The sequence below is a fragment of the Daphnia pulicaria genome, chromosome 12 (assembly GCF_021234035.1).
Source record: "Daphnia pulicaria isolate SC F1-1A chromosome 12, SC_F0-13Bv2, whole genome shotgun sequence".
NCBI classification, from domain to species: Eukaryota; Metazoa; Arthropoda; class Branchiopoda; order Diplostraca; family Daphniidae; genus Daphnia; species Daphnia pulicaria.
Window position 1 is genome coordinate 1153484 of NC_060924.1, and position 16463 is coordinate 1169946.

At 36.4% G+C, this 16463-nt stretch overlaps 3 protein-coding genes across 3 annotated transcripts in view; 2 read left to right on the forward strand and 1 right to left on the reverse strand.

The window, feature by feature from the left end:
- LOC124316246 overlaps window positions 1-16463 on the reverse strand; it is a 686332-nt gene that overhangs the window by 111041 nt on the left and 558828 nt on the right. The window lies entirely within an intron of this gene.
- LOC124316601 (TD and POZ domain-containing protein 4-like) lies at window positions 5-579 on the forward strand. Its single transcript, XM_046782621.1, has 2 exons — window positions 5-220; window positions 294-579. Exons 1-2 carry the CDS (start codon window positions 28-30, stop codon window positions 383-385), a joined length of 285 nt encoding a protein of 94 aa, XP_046638577.1. The 5' UTR covers window positions 5-27; the 3' UTR covers window positions 386-579.
- LOC124316206 (leukotriene A-4 hydrolase-like) lies at window positions 3099-6228 on the forward strand. The gene is made up of 16 exons (XM_046782013.1): window positions 3099-3115; window positions 3221-3278; window positions 3458-3572; window positions 3649-3789; window positions 3882-3993; window positions 4067-4135; window positions 4195-4313; window positions 4377-4482; window positions 4551-4691; window positions 4745-4850; window positions 4929-5029; window positions 5099-5243; window positions 5317-5497; window positions 5560-5802; window positions 5869-5973; window positions 6037-6228. Exons 2-16 carry the CDS (start codon window positions 3227-3229, stop codon window positions 6155-6157), a joined length of 1857 nt encoding a protein of 618 aa, XP_046637969.1. The 5' UTR covers window positions 3099-3115; window positions 3221-3226; the 3' UTR covers window positions 6158-6228.

A 16463-nucleotide genomic window follows, 5' to 3' on the forward strand; every position in this document is an offset into this window, starting at 1 on the left:
TACACTGGCTCGCCACAATCAACAGCCATGGACACTATGGCACTGGGGCTTTTGGCTGCTGCGGAGAAGTATTTGCTGGATCAATTGAAAACTCGTTGTGAATCTCATCTGATTCGCAAGATGTCAGCCAAGAACTGCCTGGATTTGCTGACCCTCACCACCCACCATCCAGCGGAGCACCTGAAGAAATTTGCCATCGAATACTTCCGCAGTTATCCAAGTAAGTTCATGTTAGAATCATTTGATTAAAAAAAATATTCTTGAATTAATCGTTGTTCTGATTGTTTTTCTAGATAAAGTCATGGCAACGGACAACTGGAAAAAGATGAAGAAAGATAATCCGGCGTTGTTGTGCGACTTGCAGCAAATGGTTCTCACTGTCTAGAAAGGCCTCATTCATTCAATACTGTTTTGTCAGTCTATTTCCTTTCTGTTACCTTTTTTAACATGGAGTTATTCCCGTTGGAGAAAGTCAGCTTTCATTTTCAGTTATTTTCTTGCTAAGAACAACTAAAACACGCATATTTTGCTGTTTGTTTCATGTGGTATTGACACGACAATTTTTTTTTGTTTTCAATACATTGGTTTAAAAGTTTTTAATGTCTGGATTATTTATTTCAGTTTATAAAGATAATTTATTAATGGAAGTGGCTTAATACGATTCCTCCGTCCAAGGATATCGGAGCAAATAACATTTTAATTGGGGTTTACCAATACACCAGTTGACGATAGCAAAAGATATTCAAATGTGGAATTTTCAAACTCACATAAAGGATAAACGAAATGCGATGCCAATAATTACCAGAATAGATTACATATGCCTGGTAAACCTAACAATTCGCAACATCATTTGAGGGGTAATCAAGTTCGGTTGAATCTCGCAAAATTTCGCGAAGTGTAGTGCTTTTTAGCGTACAGTGTATTTTAATTTTAAAAGGAAACAGACAACCACGAACCACCAGATAGTCTCAAGAAAATTAAGACAAGCACACAGCACATCGTGCACACAGGATGGCATTCCCAGATAACTTAAACAAAATAAAACAAAAAATTTGGAAAATATATAAAAAGATGCAGTGCTCACTTTCAATTGATTCATGGCAAAACCAAGGCAATGCAGATGGTACAAAATTACGTCTTTTCTAAACGAAGCTAAGACGATACCCACGAGCAGGTCAACTTGGCTCGCACTTGACATTTGTATGGATTTGAGTTTTCGACTTCTATTGGCCAGTTAAAAATAATGAGCAAATAATACGCTGTTGCTATATAAATTTAACCGAGGCAACCACCAAGGGCGTTGGTCAGCTAGTATATAAGATGATGACAACGTCAGTAACCATCCAGTCGTAACTCTGCTCGCTGTCACATCCTTTCAATTCTATAACGAACAATTCCCTACAAATTATTGTATTCCTTCAATTCTGTTATTTAAATTTCAATACGTCTCCTCGAATAGAGCGCCTCACCCCCATCCGGAGAATTCTTTGTCTCTTGAGTCTATATTTTGAATAGTGTGATCATAAATAAAAAGGCTTAGGTTTAAATAAGTTAAGTTAAGACGTTGTTATCAAATAGCCGGTGCACCTGTCAAGCCAAATCGGGAGCATCTTACACCCTTTTTCTGCTTGTAAAAAATGAAATAAAATATTATCGAGTCTAAAAACAAGAATGCTCGTTCGAATTCACAACGCAACACCAAAAGAATTTTCTACACCCTTCACATTTTCACGAAGGTGGGGTAAGATACAAAATCCATAATGGCCGACGGCCGACCGTTGGCGGCCCTTCCTCCTTTCAGGTTTTTCACGAGGGTGGGGTAAGGTACATTCCATGATGGCCGACCGTTGCAGGCCCTTCCTCCTTTTCGGTTTTCCAGAAACTGTATATTTTCCGGCCGTGTTTCATTTGATAGCTGCTACGTTTAGTGTGATAAAAAATATACTGATAATCCCAAATGGTTAACTGTGTTTATTGATTAAGCTAGGTCTACACAGGTTGTTAATTCTGGATTGAATGTATTAATTTTAAAACGTTAATAACAGACAGGAACTAATACATGTGAAAGTTAAATGACTGGGATGCAGATCTAGCAACTGTCTGAATGATGCACCTGTGCCTAAAAGACGGCACTGTGGGTTTACTGCTTTATTTGTGAGTTACCAGCTAATAGCTATATTCTCCATTCATCTTGAATTAAAAAACAAAACAAAAACGACTTGTATAGTGACTCTGAGTGGCTTGACAGAGTTAGGAATTTAACTTACCAAAAATTTTTGATCATTGCAAATGTCATTGAACAAGAGCTGAGTCGCCTGAGAAAGAGCCGAATAGCATTATGTGGCTAAAGTTTTTGCAATTATAAAACGAATCAGAGGAATCACGATAAGCGTACTGGACACGTTGGGAAAAGGCACAGACACGAACATATTCTTCGGCAAGCGAATTGCTCGAGTCCCATATCCGGACACTTTTGTGATCTCTAAAATAAAAATTTAAAAATATTAATTTCAACAGTAAATCAGATCAATTTAATCTCGTCATTTTTAAATCAGTTAAACTACGGAAAGAGTGTCCTCAGATGCTCAGCATCGTTGAATATTTTATATCACGTATTTTATTACGGAAAGAAAACACGCAGGTGAAGTGCAACATTCAGAATAATATAACACAAAGTTTAATCGGTGTCATGAAACATTTTGGAGGTTTGTCGACAGGATTCTCCATCGGACATTGACAACTCTCAATTGGTAAGTGGAATTTGTGTTACATTGAACTTATATGTACTCATAAGTCATAACACATGCATATTTTATTTTTAGAGATGAGACAGTTACAAAATATGGGAAGCGTACAAAGACAAGTGTAATCATGTCATCGGCCATAAAATTAATTTAAAGCGATAAAAGGAAACTTAATGAGAAACAATTGCGTATTCTGAAATTGTTATTGACCTTGGTCACCCTTGACAACAAACGTTTCTCAGAAAGTCAGAATCTCAGACCGCAAATTCTCAGCCCCAAAAAGTAGATTTCTAGCGAGTTGGCAACAGCGTGGCCTGAGGCCTGAGCCCAGTGCCCCAGGGCCCAGACTCTTCTTATTTCCTTGCCTTTTTGTGAGTGCCACTTTTAGATAATATATGCTCGTTGAGTTCTGCTCGGAGTCGTTCGTCCGAGTTCTGAATTTTTGTTCTCAACACTAATTGTTACACTTCACGCAGGAAAATATGGCAGCCGAACGATTGAGTCCCGGAGATCCCAATTCCTTCTCGAGGCCTGGTAATTAATCACACAGTATTCAATCAATTGATTGAACAGTCATAATTTGGGTTCCTAATTAAATGCATTTTAATTTGCATGTTGCCAATTATATATGGTGTCATAGCATTTATTAGTGTCTACGTACAGCATTTTACAATGATGTTGATTATAATTGATGTATGTTCTTTTAAATATAGATGAAGTCAAAGTGACTCACATGGACCTTGAATTAGAAATCAATTTTGACACCAAAATTGTATCTGGTCATGTTGTGCTATCTGTGGAAAAAGTCAATGCTGAGGCAAATTCTTTTTGGTAAGTTAGTAACATTGGTTTGGTTTTTTTGTGTGAGATGATTCTGTATTTATTCCTTGAGTTGTCAATCACAGATTCTTGACATCAGAGACTTGACTGTATCAATGGTACAGGACTTTGAAACCAAACAATTACTAAAGTTTGAACTTGGCTCAAGCTCCACAACTTTTGGAGAAAAACTGGAAATACATTTCTCAAGCAGTCAAACAATAAAGTATATATATTTTAAATAGTTCAAACATTCATTCAAACATTTCAATTCAAAAGGTTCAATGTAAAACATCAGTTGTCATAATTTTACATTATGCAGAAAATTGTAGTGCATTATACTACTTCACAAAAATCAACAGCTTTGCAATGGTTAAGTCCAGAACAAACTTTGGGGAAAAAACACCCTTTCCTTTTTAGCCAATGTCAGGTAATCTGTTAGTTTCAAATTTCTAAATTCTAAAAAAAAAAGAGTTACTAAAAAGAAGAATTCTTTTGTATAGGCTATTCATTGCCGATCTTTGGTTCCCTGTCAAGATACTCCTAGCAACAAGGTTACCTATGAAGCAAAGGTATACACATCTAATTCAAAATGATTTGATCTTTTTATCAAGAATTGGCCTCTTTACAGATATCCGCCCCGCATGATTTAACTGTATTGATGAGTGCTATTCGTCAGGGAGAGCCAGTCCAAGTTGGTGACACAAAAACTCATAGCTTTCATCAGCCGGTTCTGATCCCCTCTTATCTGTACTATTCAGATAGTCCTAATGTCGTAAATGTACTGAAATAATTTTATATTGGTTTTTTTAGATTAGCTGTCGTTGCCGGAGATCTTCAATCTCGCCAGATAGGGCCACGCTCCCATGTTTGGGCCGAACCTGCTATGCTCGATAAGGCTGCTTACGAATTTGCTGAAGTATTTAAACCTATTTTATTTTCAGCCATTAAAGAAACCCATTGACTGTAGGCTTTACATTTTCGTAGACTGAAGCCCAACTGAGTGCTGCCGAAGATGTTTGTGGACCTTATGTCTGGGGAGTGTATGATTTGTTGGTTTTACCTCCTTCTTTCCCATTCGGAGGCATGGAAAATCCGTGTTTGACTTTTGTCGCGCCAACAGTGATAGTAAATTCCTCTAAATGAAATTCAGTTACTTTTTGGTTATGACTGTTTTTAAGGCAGGGGACCGTTCGCTTGTCAATATGGTTGCGCATGAATTTGCTCACAGCTGGACTGGAAATTTAGTCACCAACAGCAACTTTGAACACTTTTGGCTGAATGAGGGTGAATATTGAATTACTTTTTTTCTAATGCTTATTTTAATCTTCTAATTTTAAACCATTTAAAAAATTTAAAAATCAGGTTTTACAGTTTTTGTTGAGCGGAAAATAATCGGACGTCTACATGGCGAAGCTTTTCGGCATTTTGCAGCAATTCGCGGGAAAACATGTTTAGCTGATACAGTATGACATTCAATATTTTGTGAACTGATTCCACATAAGTTGGTGCATTACTAATAATTTTATGTGTAGATTGAATCAATGGGAGCTTCTAATCCGTTGACGTCATTGATGCCAGATCTTACTGGCATTGATCCGGATGATTCCTTTTCAACTGTTCCATACGAAAAAGGACAGGCTTTTCTCTGGTACCTAGAGGACTTAGTTGGAGGATCGGGTAACGAATTTCTACTTTGCCTTTTTGATAGTTCTCTGTTCAGTACAACTTTTAATATGTGTTATTTTTAAAGGCGAGTTCGACCCGTTTCTTAAATCATACATAGCCAATTTTCAATATCGTTCAATAAAAACGGACGATTTTGTTGAATATATCAAGCATTACTTCCAAAAGACCCCAGCCGCTGAAAAACTGGAACAAGTTGATTGGGAAACATGGTTTCATTCTCCTGGAATGCCACCAACATTCGTAAAGTAATTAACATTATCTATTTTAAATTTCTTCAATATTGTCATTGTGTTCTGCCTATTGTTAGCTATGATGACAGTTTAGCCAAAGCCTGCAAAGTGCTTTGTCAGCGATGGAGTGATTGGAACGAACAGGGCTGTCTCGAACCAATGTCAATGTCTTCTGATGATTTAAAAACATTGTCGCCCGCTCAAATTCAAGAGTTTTTAGCCCAGTTGTTAATGGGGCCGCCTTTGTCTTGCCAAGCTATTGAGAAGATGCAACAACTGTACAGTTTCAACGGCATTCAGAACGCTGCAATAAAGTTCAGGTATGTTTTGTTTTTTATTTTTTTAAGAACTTTGTGATGTTTTTAATAAAGCACACTTCTGTGAAGATGGTTACGTCTTTGTCTGAAAGCACAATTTAAGGAAGTGATTCCTTTAGCAGTTGAATTTGCTACTTCACAAGGACGGATGAAGTATTGCCGACCGATATTTAGGTATAAATGTGGTTTCAATTAATGGATTGAATATTTAATTTCTAACTGTTTTACCCATAATAGGGATTTATATAACTGGGAAGTCGCTCGTCCTGCAGCATTGGATGCCTACGAAAAAGTAAAAGACCAATGGATGTATGTGTGCGCTTATACAGTAGGGAAAGATCTCCATGTGGTTCAATGATTTGCCAACTATTTGTGTCCAAATTCATAATAGGGCTGAATTTGACATGCTTGGGTTAATTATCAATTAAAAGCTTTAAATAAAAAAAAAAAGGTTTAATTAGTTTATGATTTTTTACGATTGTGGGATTTGGACATCTTTTGTCAATTTGAGAGATTTTGGAAGTTTGCCAGCCACAGGATTCTGCAACGGACATTGACAACTCTAAATTGGTAAGTGGAATTTGTCTAACCTTGAACTTGTATGTTCTCAACACATGCATGTTTTTTTTTTTAATATTTTATAAGACATTTTCGAAATATGGGAAGCGTACAAAGACAGTGTAATGATGTCATCGGCCATAGAAACTTATTGACAAACAATTGCGTATTACCAACATTATTATTGACCTTCAAACGTTTCTCAGAACTGCTTTTTTCAAAAAATTCCCTGTTGTAGGCCCAAAACGACGCTTTGTCGATTACTACCGAGTTCGCAGTGGCCTGACCGCCTAATGGACCAGTAGTTTGCTGTTCTTTATTGAGAAGAGTTGGTGTTTTATTCGTCCTCCAGCGAAAGCGTTGTTTCATTATTGTGAATTTGTTGGCCGTATTGTGCAGTTAAAATGGAGACACAAGTCATCGCTAACTCTGCCCCTTCAACGAAATCGGAACTATCGGCGATTTCATCTTATTGTTGCCAAACGAAGGGTGTGGTTAATGAAATCAATTTCGAATGGACGGTTGAACGACTATCGTTTTTTGATAGTTTAGGAATAGACTGGGAAAGATTGATATCGGGCGAGTTTTCCGATGGAAGCATATTAAAGCTGGATCTTTATCCGTCTGGCGATTATCTAGAAATCAGACTACTGAATCTTTCCATTAATATGAAATATCCTATGGCAGTAGATATCACAGTTTGCGATGAGAATTGCAAGACAATTTTCCAGAAAACTAGTGGTATTTTGGGATATACATATTTTGGAAATCCTAGTGTTGTTCTTCGGATTACCAAAAAAAGCTTGCTAGAGACTTGGGACTTTGTGAATGGAAAAACTACCATTCGTTGCAAAATCAAAAGTTTGACCAGAAAGCAACTAACGGGCAAGGCTATTACAGCAACGGAGAGAGATCTTATTGACAAGACACCAGATCTCGATCTTATTCTTCGTCAGCTCGAAGAATCTTTTGAAAACTTGCAGTTTAGTGATGTCACGTTTAACGTCCATGGCAAAACATTTGCAGCCCACAAGAACATTTTGGCCATGAGGAGTCCGGTGTTTGCAGCAATGTTTCAGCACCCCACGAAAGAGATGCAAACCAGCAAGGTAGAAGTGGAGGACGTCGATCCCGATGTCTTTCAAGAAGTTCTTCGCTACTTGTACACTGGCTTGACACGGTCGGCAGCCATGGACGTAATGGCACCGGTACTTTTGGCCGCTGCGGACAAATATCTGCTGGATGAATTGAAATATCGGTGTGAAACGCACCTGATTCGTCAAATGTCTTCACAAAACTGCCTGAACATGCTGTCCCTCACCACCCACCATCCAGCGGAGCACCTGAAGAAATTTGCCATCGAACACTTCCGCCGTTATCCCAGTAAGTTCATGTTGAAATCATTTGATTAAAAAAAATATTCTTGAATTAATCGTTGTTCTGATTGTTTTTCTAGATAAAGTCATGGCAACGGACAACTGGAAAAAGATGAAGAAAGATAATCCGGCGTTGTTGTGCGACTTGCAGCAAATGGTTCTCACTGTCTAGAAAGGCCTCATTCATTCAATACTGTTTTGTCAGTCTATTTCCTTTCTGTTACCTTTTTTAACATGGAGTTATTCCCGTTGGAGAAAGTCAGCTTTCATTTTCAGTTATTTTCTTGCTAAGAACAACTAAAACACGCATATTTTGCTGTTTGTTTCATGTGGTATTGACACGACAATTTTTTTTTGTTTTCAATACATTGGTTTAAAAGTTTTTAATGTCTGGATTATTTATTTCAGTTTATAAAGATAATTTATTAATGGAAGTGGCTTAATACGATTCCTCCGTCCAAGGATATCGGAGCAAATAACATTTTAATTGGGGTTTACCAATACACCAGTTGACGATAGCAAAAGATATTCAAATGTGGAATTTTCAAACTCACATAAAGGATAAACGAAATGCGATGCCAATAATTACCAGAATAGATTACATATGCCTGGTAAACCTAACAATTCGCAACATCATTTGAGGGGTAATCAAGTTCGGTTGAATCTCGCAAAATTTCGCGAAGTGTAGTGCTTTTTAGCGTACAGTGTATTTTAATTTTAAAAGGAAACAGACAACCACGAACCACCAGATAGTCTCAAGAAAATTAAGACAAGCACACAGCACATCGTGCACACAGGATGGCATTCCCAGATAACTTAAACAAAATAAAACAAAAAATTTGGAAAATATATAAAAAGATGCAGTGCTCACTTTCAATTGATTCATGGCAAAACCAAGGCAATGCAGATGGTACAAAATTACGTCTTTTCTAAACGAAGCTAAGACGATACCCACGAGCAGGTCAACTTGGCTCGCACTTGACATTTGTATGGATTTGAGTTTTCGACTTCTATTGGCCAGTTAAAAATAATGAGCAAATAATACGCTGTTGCTATATAAATTTAACCGAGGCAACCACCAAGGGCGTTGGTCAGCTAGTATATAAGATGATGACAACGTCAGTAACCATCCAGTCGTAACTCTGCTCGCTGTCACATCCTTTCAATTCTATAACGAACAATTCCCTACAAATTATTGTATTCCTTCAATTCTGTTATTTAAATTTCAATACGTCTCCTCGAATAGAGCGCCTCACCCCCATCCGGAGAATTCTTTGTCTCTTGAGTCTATATTTTGAATAGTGTGATCATAAATAAAAAGGCTTAGGTTTAAATAAGTTAAGTTAAGACGTTGTTATCAAATAGCCGGTGCACCTGTCAAGCCAAATCGGGAGCATCTTACACCCTTTTTCTGCTTGTAAAAAATGAAATAAAATATTATCGAGTCTAAAAACAAGAATGCTCGTTCGAATTCACAACGCAACACCAAAAGAATTTTCTACACCCTTCACATTTTCACGAAGGTGGGGTAAGATACAAAATCCATAATGGCCGACGGCCGACCGTTGGCGGCCCTTCCTCCTTTCAGGTTTTTCACGAGGGTGGGGTAAGGTACATTCCATGATGGCCGACCGTTGCAGGCCCTTCCTCCTTTTCGGTTTTCCAGAAACTGTATATTTTCCGGCCGTGTTTCATTTGATAGCTGCTACGTTTAGTGTGATAAAAAATATACTGATAATCCCAAATGGTTAACTGTGTTTATTGATTAAGCTAGGTCTACACAGGTTGTTAATTCTGGATTGAATGTATTAATTTTAAAACGTTAATAACAGACAGGAACTAATACATGTGAAAGTTAAATGACTGGGATGCAGATCTAGCAACTGTCTGAATGATGCACCTGTGCCTAAAAGACGGCACTGTGGGTTTACTGCTTTATTTGTGAGTTACCAGCTAATAGCTATATTCTCCATTCATCTTGAATTAAAAAACAAAACAAAAACGACTTGTATAGTGACTCTGAGTGGCTTGACAGAGTTAGGAATTTAACTTACCAAAAATTTTTGATCATTGCAAATGTCATTGAACAAGAGCTGAGTCGCCTGAGAAAGAGCCGAATTTAGCATTATGTGGCTAAAGTCTTTGCAATTATAAAACGAATCAGAGGAATCGCGATAAGCGTACTGGACACGTTGGGAAAAGGCACAGACACGAACATATTCTTCGGCAAGCGGATTGCTCGTGTCCCATATCCGGACACTTTTGTGATCTCTAAAATACAATTTAAAAAAAAATCGCATTTGAACAGTAAATCAGATAAATTTAATCTCGTCATTTTTAAATCAGTTAAACCAGGAATAATATTTAAAAGAGAAACACATTTACATTAATATATTAATCTCACCCAAGTATTTGGCGAATGGCTTGATTGTAATAATGAATCTTCTCTGAATGTACGTCTGAATAATAACCATCGATTTTTACAAAGAGTTCCACCGTTGGATACTGGTTTAGCCAAATGACTCGGCTGACCTTCGCCAATTGGCCGAGGCTGGCCACAAGTTTCGTTAGTTTCCTCTTGTAAAGTTTGAAATTTTGGGGTTATATTACCTGTTGACAAGAAGGTACTAGGCCTGTTCAACCAACCGGGCGCTCTAGCTTCCGGGCCGTTTATCACAATTTCTGTTCGTATTTCCTCCATAGGGCGACCGTCATAATCATTATGAAGTTGGAAATTGTTCTCAGACGAAAATGGACGGGCCTGGAAGAAACGATTCAATTGCTGGGGATTATTGAGCCAAGGACTTATTGTCCCTTGGGCCGTAGTGGCCATAAGGAAACAACAGGCCGTTGCAATCTATCAATAACGAACAGGAATAATAGTAACAAATAATAACAATAAGGCAGAATAAAACTTGACAATGGTTAATTAACTATTTAAAGTTGATTTTAAACTATTTGAAATCAAAGAAAATAAATCGGAAATATAATTACCATTAAAAAAGATACGGATGCAGACGATTTGGTCGTCCTGATAATTCTTTCGGGACAAGGAGCGTGAAAGAAGCGTTCAGGTCGGCAGCTGCGGTGGGATGACTGACGAGATGAATTCTTTCGATATTTATAGGTCCCATCCACACACAGCGGAGATGCGGAGACTTGCGGGAAATCACACACAACATAAGATCCGCGCATGTCAATAAAAAACAATAAAAATTCTCTTCTCCGACATCTAGCAAAAGGATGGCAAGACAGTTTAATTAGTTTATGGTTTTTTTTTATGATTGTGGGATTTTGACATCCTTTGTCAATTGGAGAGACTTTGGCAGTTTGCCGACGGGATTCCGCAGCATCGGACATTTACAACTATCTTGATATTAACCAGAGACGACAATCAGAATCGTATTCTCCATCAGCTCGAAGAACTTTTCAAGAAAATGGCGTTAAGTTATGTCAACTTTAACGTCCGTGGCCGCAAATTTGGAGCCCACAAGTAAACATTTTAGCCTTGGATTATTGTCTTAAACAGATAATTGTTTTTAAATAGTATTGATTTTTTGTGTGTGTAAATTTAAAGTTTCGACTTTAACGAGTTAGACTTCTTCGTTACACCTTGAATTTTAGAACTAATGTTATGTTCTCAACACATGCATGTTTTATAGAATTTTAGATGAGACATTTTTAAATATTTGAATTGTGAAGCATCTAATGAGTCAAGGACAGGTGAAAAACGTCATCGGTCATAAAACAAAAAAAACAGAAAAAAAAACGAATTGGTAATCGATTATTCGATTGCGTAATATTGTAATCACTAATCAGATATTGCAACCCTGGTCACCCCTGGCAACAAATATTTTTAGGACGCATCGTCGATTTCTGTTTAGCAGTAGCCTGATTGAGTGATTGGCTCAATTTGGTTCAACCTGTTGCTGTCGTTATCTAGAAAAGTGTTCGTCCTTATTAGATAGCAAAAAAGAAAAAGCCCAAACCGTTTCGTTGTCAATTTGTTGGTGTCGTGTAGCTAAAATGGAGACACAAGGAATTGCAAACTCTGCCCCTTCAACGCAGTCGAAACAAACGTCAACGATTTCATCAGTCTCCACGTCGTATTTGTGCCAAACGGAGGGCGTGTTTAATGAAATTAATTTCAAATGGACGATTGAACGATTAGCGTTTTTTGGTAGTTTAGGAATTTGCTGGGAAAGATTGACATCGCCCGAGTTTTACGATGGAAGCAATAAATTAAAGCTGGTTCTCAATCCGTCTGGCGATTACCTAGAAATCGGACTACTGAATCTTTCCAGTAATATAAAATATCCTATGGCAGTAGATATCACAGTTTGCGATGAGAATTGCAAGACAATTTTCCAGAACACTAGTGTTATTTTGGGATATACTGGAACCTTTACAGTTGTTCTTCTGACATTTTCGTGTTACGATTTTAAGATTTTCATAGTGTGCAACGGTCAAATTTTGCGTTACCCAAACGAAATTCAACTTTAAAACCTTCAGGAGAGTGTCCATAATACGTAGAGAGGCAAATATTCCATTACCCAATAGTATTTCAAAAAGTATTCATGTTTGAAAATCTACTTTCATCTTTTTTTGTTGACATTTTCGTGTTACGATTTCAAGATTTTCATAGTGTGCCACGGTCGAAATCCGCGTTACCCAAACGAAAATTCAACTTTAAAACCTTCAAGGGAGTGTCCATAATACGTAGAGAGGCAAATATTCCATTACCCAATAGTATTTCAAAAGGTATTCATGTTTGAAAATCTACTTCAATCTTTTTTTTTACATTTTCGTGTTACGATTTTAAGATTTTCATAGTGTGCAACGGTCAAAATCCGCGTAACCCAAACGAAAATTATACTTTAAAACCTTCAAGGGAGTGTCCATAATACGTAGAGAGGCAAATATTCCATTACCCAATAGTATTTCAAAAGGTATTCATGTTTGAAAATCTACTTCGATCTTTTTTTTTTGGCATTTTCGTGTTACGATTTTAAGATTTTCATAGTGTGCAAGGTCAAATTTCGCGTTACCCAAACGAAAATTCAACTTTAAAACCTTCAGGAGAGTGTCCATAATACGTAGAGAGGCAAATATTCCATTACCCAATAGTATTTCAAAAGGTATTCATGTTTGAAAATCTACTTTCATCTTTTTTTGTTGACATTTTCGTGTTACGATTTCAAGATTTTCATAGTGTGCCACGGTCGAAATCCGCGTTACCCAAACGAAAATTCAACTTTAAAACATTCAGGGGAGTGTCCATAATACGTAGAGAGGCAAATATTCCATTACCCAATAGTATTTAAAAAGTTATTCATGTTTGAAAATCTACTTTCATCATTTTTTGTTGACATTTTCGTGTTACGATTTCAAGATTTTCATAGTGTGCCACGGTCGAAATCCACGTTACCCAAACGAAAATTCAACTTTAAAACATTCAGGGGAGTGTCCATAATACGTAGAGAGGCAAATATTCGATTACCCAATAGTATTTCAAAAGTTATTCATGTTTGAAAATGTACTTCATCATTTTTTGTTGACATTTTCGTGTTACGATTTTAAGATTTTCATAGTGTGCAACGGTCAAATTTCGCGTTACCTAAACGAAAAGTCAACTTTAAAACCTTCAGGAGAGTGTCCATAATACGTAGAGAGGCAAATATTCGATTACCCAATAGTATTTCAAAAGGTATTCATGTTTGAAAATCTACTTTCATCATTTTTTGTTGACATTTTCGTGTTACAATTTCAAGATTTTCATAGTGTGCCACGGTCGAAATCCGCGTTACCCAAACGAAAATTCAACTTTAAAACCTTCAAGGGAATGTTCATAATACGTAGAGAGGCAAATATTCCATTACCCAATAGTATTTCAAAAGGTATTCATGTTTGAAAATCTACTTCATCATTTTTTGTTGACATTTTCGTGTTACGATTTTAAGATTTTCATAGTGTGCAACGGTCAAATTTCGCGTTACCTAAACGAAAAGTCAACTTTAAAACCTTCAGGAGAGTGTCCATAATACGTAGAGAGGCAAATATTCGATTACCCAATAGTATTTCAAAAGGTATTCATGTTTGAAAATCTACTTTCATCATTTTTTGTTGACATTTTCGTGTTACAATTTCAAGATTTTCATAGTGTGCCACGGTCGAAATCCGCGTTACCCAAACGAAAATTCAACTTTAAAACCTTCAAGGGAATGTTCATAATACGTAGAGAGGCAAATATTCCATTACCCAATAGTATTTCAAAAGGTATTCATGTTTGAAAATCTACTTCGATCTTTTTTTTTGACATTTTCGTGTTACGATTTTAAGATTTTCATAGTGTGCAACGGTCAAATTTTGCGTGACCCAAACGAAATTCAACTTTAAAACCTTCAGGAGAGTGTCCATAATACGTAGAGAGGCAAATATTCCATTACCCAATAGTATTTCAAAAAGTATTCATGTTTGAAAATCTACTTTCATCTTTTTTGTTGACATTTTCGTGTTACAATTTCAAGATTTTCATAGTGTGCCACGGTCGAAATCCGCGTTACCCAAACGAAAATTCAACTTTAAAACCTTCAGGGGAGTGTTCATAATACGTAGAGAGGCAAATATTCCATTACCCAATAGTATTTCAATATATATTCATGTTTGAAAATCTACTTTCATTATTTTTTGTTGACATTTTCGTGTTACGATTTCAAGATTTTCATAGTGTGCCACGGTCGAAATCCGCGTTACCCAAACGAAAATTCAACTTTAAAACCTTCAAGGGAATGTTCATAATACGTAGAGAGGCAAATATTCCATTACCCAATAGTATTTCAAAAGGTATTCATGTTTGAAAATCTACTTCGATCTTTTTTTTGACATTTTCGTGTTACGATTTTAAGATTTTCATAGTGTGCAACGGTCAAATTTTGCGTTACCCAAACGAAATTCAACTTTAAAACCTTCAGGAGAGTGTCCATAATACGTAGAGAGGCAAATATTCCATTACCCAATAGTATTTCAAAAAGTATTCATGTTTGAAAATCTACTTCAATCTTTTTTTTTACATTTTCGTGTTACGATTTTAAGATTTTCATAGTGTGCAACGGTCAAAATCCGCGTAACCCAAACGAAAATTATACTTTAAAACCTTCAAGGGAGTGTCCATAATACGTAGAGAGGCAAATATTCCATTACCCAATAGTATTTCAAAAGGTATTCATGTTTGAAAATCTACTTCGATCTTTTTTTTTTGGCATTTTCGTGTTACGATTTTAAGATTTTCATAGTGTGCAAGGTCAAATTTCGCGTTACCCAAACGAAAATTCAACTTTAAAACCTTCAGGAGAGTGTCCATAATACGTAGAGAGGCAAATATTCCATTACCCAATAGTATTTCAAAAGGTATTCATGTTTGAAAATCTACTTTCATCTTTTTTTGTTGACATTTTCGTGTTACGATTTCAAGATTTTCATAGTGTGCCACGGTCGAAATCCGCGTTACCCAAACGAAAATTCAACTTTAAAACATTCAGGGGAGTGTCCATAATACGTAGAGAGGCAAATATTCCATTACCCAATAGTATTTAAAAAGTTATTCATGTTTGAAAATCTACTTTCATCATTTTTTGTTGACATTTTCGTGTTACGATTTCAAGATTTTCATAGTGTGCCACGGTCGAAATCCACGTTACCCAAACGAAAATTCAACTTTAAAACATTCAGGGGAGTGTCCATAATACGTAGAGAGGCAAATATTCCATTACCCAATAGTATTTCAAAAGTTATTCATGTTTGAAAATGTACTTCATCATTTTTTGTTGACATTTTCGTGTTACGATTTTAAGATTTTCATAGTGTGCAACGGTCAAATTTCGCGTTACCTAAACGAAAAGTCAACTATAAAACCTTCAGGAGAGTGTCCATAATACGTAGAGAGGCAAATATTCGATTACCCAATAGTATTTCAAAAGGTATTCATGTTTGAAAATCTACTTTCATCATTTTTTGTTGACATTTTCGTGTTACAATTTCAAGATTTTCATAGTGTGCCACGGTCGAAATCCGCGTTACCCAAACGAAAATTCAACTTTAAAACCTTCAAGGGAATGTTCATAATACGTAGAGAGGCAAATATTCCATTACCCAATAGTATTTCAAAAGGTATTCATGTTTGAAAATCTACTTCATCATTTTTTGTTGACATTTTCGTGTTACGATTTTAAGATTTTCATAGTGTGCAACGGTCAAATTTCGCGTTACCTAAACGAAAAGTCAACTTTAAAACCTTCAGGAGAGTGTCCATAATACGTAGAGAGGCAAATATTCGATTACCCAATAGTATTTCAAAAGGTATTCATGTTTGAAAATCTACTTTCATCATTTTTTGTTGACATTTTCGTGTTACAATTTCAAGATTTTCATAGTGTGCCACGGTCGAAATCCGCGTTACCCAAACGAAAATTCAACTTTAAAACCTTCAAGGGAATGTTCATAATACGTAGAGAGGCAAATATTCCATTACCCAATAGTATTTCAAAAGGTATTCATGTTTGAAAATCTACTTCGATCTTTTTTTTTGACATTTTCGTGTTACGATTTTAAGATTTTCATAGTGTGCAACGGTCAAATTTTGCGTTACCCAAACGAAATTCAACTTTAAAACCTTCAGGAGAGTGTCCATAATACGTAGAGAGGCAAATATTCCATTACCCAATAGTATTTCAA

Bases quoted from the DNA above. Each gene is read 5' to 3' on its own strand.
- LOC124316206 (XM_046782013.1), top strand. From the start codon at position 3,227: ATGGCAGCCGAACGATTGAGTCCCGGAGATCCCAATTCCTTCTCGAGG. The intron at 5,030-5,098 runs GTATGACATTCA...TTTTATGTGTAG, and splicing joins AAACATGTTTAGCTGATACA to ATTGAATCAATGGGAGCTTC. The intron at 5,803-5,868 runs GTATGTTTTGTT...ACTTCTGTGAAG, and splicing joins AACGCTGCAATAAAGTTCAG to ATGGTTACGTCTTTGTCTGA.
- LOC124316601 (XM_046782621.1), top strand. From the start codon at position 28: ATGGACACTATGGCACTGGGGCTTTTGGCTGCTGCGGAGAAGTATTTG. The intron at 221-293 runs GTAAGTTCATGT...TTGTTTTTCTAG, and splicing joins ATACTTCCGCAGTTATCCAA to ATAAAGTCATGGCAACGGAC.